Raw genomic sequence first — 6,000 nt, 5'->3', positions numbered from 1 at the left:
AGAAACAACATCCCACGTGCAGAAGGCAATTCAATACTTGTACTTTAGGGGATAGCAGTTGGCTCCGCCACCACCGACACTCGCCTTGAAACCGGAGGCTCTCTCAACCGGGAGGAATGTCCGTAGTGAATCGGCCCCATGCTAGAGACTCCTGTCGCCATGCTTTGCCGGAGGTTGTAGTAACAGGGCGGGGAAGAATCCGTGAGGGCGGGTCTTACCTAGAATACGACTCGCCTTGTTGTGTGTATTCCCGTGCTCGCATCGCCATCTTGTTGCAATCATCTTTTTACGTATGAGAGGCTCTACTTTCGTTTTGACCAGATACCAAAAAATCCGTGTGTTTCACACGGGGGACCAAAGGCACGGGCGCGCGGAGTGATCGTGCTTCACACGGTGGTGGTGCTTCCTGGAAGATTATACCGCTCGGTCTTTTTCCTCCTTCCGTCCCCGGCCGACGGGCCACCACACCGGGGTCGCCTACCTACCGTGAGTGAGAGGGGGGTTACGCGCAATGAGCATCGATACTCTTTTGGAGGCGGCCAGATATCTCGAATGGCAAGCCCAGCAACAACAGATCACACGTGGTAAGTTGTGCTACTACTTGACGCGACTTGTAGTCCTGTCAGTTCAATCATATAGCGGTCGCCCAGAAGAACCCGGTTTATGCCGAACTCTGCTGATGCATCCCCCGCTCACAATTCACCACCTCGAAGTTACTTTTTTAAGTCACGTTAAAGTTAAAAACGTCGCATCTCAATTCTCGACGGAGATGCAGAATTCAGCACAACAAACACCCGTTCTTCTGGAAGAGCGTTAACGTTAGTATCAGAGCAGCATACATTTCAACTGACCCGCCTAGGAGCTGGAGAACGGAAGCTGAATGCAGTGTTCAGTCTGCTGATCAGGATCAAAGAAGAGTTGTGCAAACAAGCAAAGTCAATCAAGCCAGTTTACTGGACGCTTTGTTTGCTCAGTGCGGAAATGACAAAAGTTGTTTTTCCGAACTACTTTGCACGCGCTGTGTGTGTATATATGACCGACCGAGTGACTCATCCTCCCCCCCTCCCTCTGTGTGTGTGTGTGTGTGGGGAGGGTGCTCCATATTTTTGTTCTTGTTGTGAAGTAGCTTAGCGGCACTAGCAGAAACAAAGCTACGGTCTGTTCATCCAGAACGTGTGTTAAAACTGACAAAAAGAGCCCGTGGAGGAGTGGATGTTCTCCCGGTGATGTCGCGCTTCAGGGCCCGGGCAGGGCGGTGGCAGGAGACTGCCTGGAGGCTTTGCTCTTTACATAATAATGCCCTGACATTGCTCAGCTCAGCTATCTTATGACACACACAGGGCGGGCCGCCGGGGCCCCGCGCGCTCGCTCGCTCGTACGCGCGAGTGTAGTTTTTTGGTTCCCCTACTACTACTCATTAAAAAAAAACTACGTGTTGTCAAGGGAACAAGAAAACCACCACTTTGTTTACCCTCCATCCCCCCCAGTAAATCCTGCATGGTGTGTGTAGTCGACTCGACATGAGGATCACTTCCCCCTCCCCCCCCATGACGTGTCTAATCAACACCCCCTGCATACCGCGTGCTTGGACCCGCCCTCAACAACCACGTGCACACTGCCCCCCCCCCCCTTCCTCTACGCCTTCCCCATTCAGGCTACTACTGACAGTGGCAGGACACACACACACACATACACAGGGGTGTAAGTAGGGCAACCTCCCCCCCTGCCCCCCTCTCTTTCTCTCTCCCTCTGCCTCAGAATGCAGAAGTTATGTAATTTACGTTTGCGTGCAGTTGCAATGTGGAGCATGGCTGAATAGTGTGCATGTATACGAGAGGGATCAGCCGAGCAGCATTTTGGTAAACAAACCGCGTTTCCGGATGGAAACGGCAATGGGACCCTATGGAGCGATGCCTTGAGTGCTCAATCTAGCCCCGGCTGTGCGGTGTACATTTTAAAAACTGCGACAGTTCACACAACTTTAACACGACATGCATATATTATACATCAAACTCTTGTGCTACTTCTGCTCTCACTCAGAATGTCAAAATATAAGCGATGTCATGTATAGTTTTTGAGATATTAACGTTTGTTTGGTACAACTCATACTAGTTAACTGCCGTGGTTCCGGGTGTTTTGCAGTGATTAGTTGTTGAGGACTGTACTCCAAGAAGAGGAAAACCACCCGTAATCCTCACAAATTCTCACTAAAAGGGAAAGTTACATGTTCCGTCTTGCACTGCACGCCTATGAAATAGGTGGTGGGCCCGAAGGCTTCTATCTGCTTTAGTTCTTGAAATGATCGATCTTCATCTTAAGTTTAGATGCTTTTTTCATATGAACTAAATACATTTCTTCTGAACACACGATTCCGTTTGTTGGCAGCCTCAACTCGAACGGAGGTGAATGAAAACTTAATTTACGTTTCATACACTGATCAGGCAAAAGCAGTACTATGACAAAAAACAATCAAATGCTCGTTCTAGCGTCACATGACGTGAATCAGCCAATGATATTCAGGCAAAGAGGACGTATTAAGGAAGTGAACAAACCATATGGAACACAACGACTGAAGCTCTAAGCTCTCAGGTAAGTCTGTTTTATACATAGATAATATTTCATATAGCGAATAGAATTAATATTCGTTTAGTAGTAATACTTATTATTTTGCTACATCTTGATGATGCAGTCAATATTGGCAAATGGCTAAATTAATTGTCATCACACAAGTTGTCTCTTGCTGGTGTTAGGCTAACGTTAGCATGTTGGACGTCAGCAGGGCGGGAAATTAACGTCAACTTTTTATAGTAAGTCATTATTTTATCTGAAATCTACTATAGTAAATAATTATTTTGTGTCGCAAATCTACCAGCCATTTTCATAAATTTTCACAAGCATTTAGTTGCAGTGCTAATTTCTTGCAGGAGCTCTTCCGGGTCATGACGACGACGTCATCGTGAGATAAAACCCCAGACTGTTACAGTATAATGTGTGTGTGATAATGTGTATTATCTTCACTTACTCTATAAACTGACCAGACTAGACAGAGGTTGAAGTAGAAGAGATCACATTTATTACAGAAGTTTACATCATCTGCCGATCACCAGTTACTCATGTCAATATTTTACCCTAAAATGTTTTAGCATTGATTTTAAAAGAATTGCACAAAGAATAACAGTGTTATGTTCTCCTGTAGGATGTGTGGATTGGAGAGCATTGAGAAGGACTACTGGGGATCCTACATCCCAGATCTCCAGAGCCTGAGCAACTTGTTTTGTCAAACTGTGACCACCCATGAGCTGTTAGTCAGCAGATACGTCATCATCTTGAAATGTAGCACATGAAATATAGCCTAATTAATTAGTATTTAATAATCTTACTTTTTCAAATGGAAATTTTCCAGTTTGTAACAGCATACCTCTGAAACACTATAACATTTTTCAATGAAATGCTGTCACGAACACTAACCCAGCTGTGCAGGCCACATTATCTTTCCACACTCAGATTTATGCAAAATCCATTATGCAGTCTCACCTGGCATTGTAAATGTTACTGTTGCAAAATTGTTTAGTATGACAAGTTCATCGATTGTTCTTTCAAGAGTCTCTCACATTTCTGTCCTGTTATTTTGGCATAAAATAAGATGCTATACCACATGTTCTGAAATGTAATCTTTCATGCATAATTACCTCGATTTTCTGAAATCACATTAGGAGGGGTTATGCATTGTGTTTATGCTGTGATGGTAAAGGCACAAATATATAAATGTCCCCATTTATTGAAGGTTTTGTCTGGTATTCAATATAATTTATGCAGTTCCCTGATAACTAGGTTATATCACTGTATTCACCTTATGTTGCCACGCCCATTTTTTCTCTTCCGTGTAAGACGCAATTGTATTTGTTCTTCTGGTTCAGCGTTAGCCGGCCGGTAAACATCGATAAACTCTAAACTATGAATGAAGTTTGGCAACATTCAGCAGCTACACTGCGGCCAACTTCAGTTACATGTTCAAAGCGTTACTGCTGCGAGGAGCCGATGGCTGTACGCGGTCGGCATTTAATGTTAGTTACAAAAGCACGTCGACAGTGATTTCTCACTGCCAGTACAGTAGGGGTTGACAGATAGCCTACTAGCTAGCGTTAGTCCGACCGGTCACACAGCCAGTGCGCTCCTCGCTGCTCGTTAAAAAATTCCAAATAGATGTTATTCTGATAAACTGGTCACATATTTGGAATGTTACGTTCACATCCGAAAAAATATTAAAACTTTATAACAGTTTGTTTTTTTGCTTGAAAACAGCTTTTTGGCAAGTCTAAAAATGATAAAGGTGGGAGTAATCTACTTCCGCGTCTAAAACGGAAAGACGATTAAAGAATGACGTCATGCAGAAGCGTCCTGATATGGGCAAAGGATAAGGTGAATAGATGAAGACTGTTCTTCACAGCCACAAATATCAGAATATGTGAGATTGGCAGGGTTCCTACATGCTTTCCATTTTTAAATTACATATTTTCCCAGGTATTTGATAGCATGCCGACAGTGACGGCAGCTGGATAGTAAATAGCATCCCTCTATCTGAACATTATTCTTCACATCAACAAAAACGGTGGACTCAAAGTGGCTACAACAACATAAAAACTAGAATTATGTGTGTATTGGACACGAACCACAATATTTTCCATACTTTTCCAGATTTCTATCACCAAATTCCAAAAGTATTCAAGACCTGGAAATGATCAAATTCCGTTTTAATACTTTTCCAGACCTGCCTAGGAACCCTGCCTGCCGCAACAAATTGTCTACAGGCTGCATATCGAAATTGTTGTCTTCCCCAGTTCCCCTGGGTTTTGTTGAACATCAACAACAGCCCGGATGTTCATCTCATACGATGAGCAAAATGTAAGCATCACACTAAATGATGTGTAGCAGCCTGGAAGTAGCATGGAGACACAACAGTACAGTTGTTGCAGCACATCTCTCTCCAGATCTGTGGGCATCTGCCGAGATCGAGGCTTGGGTCCGTGATAGACACAGCTAGTTGTCCTGTTCCCCATCACCTGACCACCATCACAGGAGTGTAGTCATCGTCAGAGGCAATGTCGTCTCTTCGTGGAAGCTCTAACAATAGAAAACGTAGTTACTGTATGTTACACATGGCTAACGTTGGCTAGCTTCTGAAATGTTTACGGCTAGAATTTATTAGATCGTTAATGCTACCGTAATCTAGCTAACGTTAACGTTACCTCGCTAACCTATAGTAACCTACTGATCTGCAGCCTACGAGGAAAATCCATTCATTTATCAAATGTCTTTATCGTAACAAACACAATTATGCTAGTTTCTGAGATAATATATAGTGTGTGGCACATACCTGTGAATAACATGTAACGTTAAATTCTCAACATTGTGCGTTTATTGGTTTATTCTTACCTGGAAATCACACATGGATCCGTAGGCGAGCTCTCTGTTTACATTTCAGGCAGAGGCAGAGGGGTAGATCGGGGTCCTTTAAGCCGCGTGCGGTTACGTGCGATTGGTTGAGGTATTAAATACTACGATCTGATTAGTCCATCAACTACAGCTATCCCGCGATTTGCCTGAGTAGAGTGACATTTAAAATATACATTTATGAAAATATCCGTTCAAACCAGAGCTGTCAACAAACAGTTTTAGACTTTATAGAATTATTAGGCATCATACATAAAATCTTGTGTAAACTTTTGATGAGGATCAATCAACCACACGAAAAACGGCCTTGGCCCACCGCCTAAAAGGGGCGAGCAGCAGAATAGTTGAGCAATACGATTTGAAGTCCTAGTGAGTGAGCGTTGTGCAAGCATGACTTGTTTATAGGGATGTCACAATATATCGTCCCACAATATATCGCGATATCAAAACGTGACAATATGTATCGTTGAGATGAAATCTTATATCGCAAGAAAAAGAAGCTGAACATGGTGGCACTGATCTGCATCTGATTGCATGCTCGCTCTCCTT

At 43.6% G+C, this 6,000-nt stretch overlaps 1 protein-coding gene across 1 annotated transcript in view; it reads left to right on the top strand.

Moving 5' to 3' along the window:
- The first annotated feature begins 452 nt into the window (after window positions 1-452).
- Window positions 453-6,000, top strand: part of LOC310783271 (max-binding protein MNT-like) — a 54,077-nt gene continuing 48,529 nt past the window's right edge. The window contains 1 exon segment of the mRNA XM_083644091.1: window positions 453-584. Coding sequence (XP_083500217.1) covers window positions 512-584 — 73 coding nt within the window. The 5' untranslated portion in view covers window positions 453-511.

The sequence above is a fragment of the Poromitra crassiceps genome (genome assembly GCF_964638095.1).
Source record: "Poromitra crassiceps genome assembly, chromosome: 1".
NCBI lineage: Eukaryota > Metazoa > Chordata > Actinopteri > Beryciformes > Melamphaidae > Poromitra > Poromitra crassiceps.
This window is presented reverse-complemented; position numbering and strand designations above follow the sequence as displayed.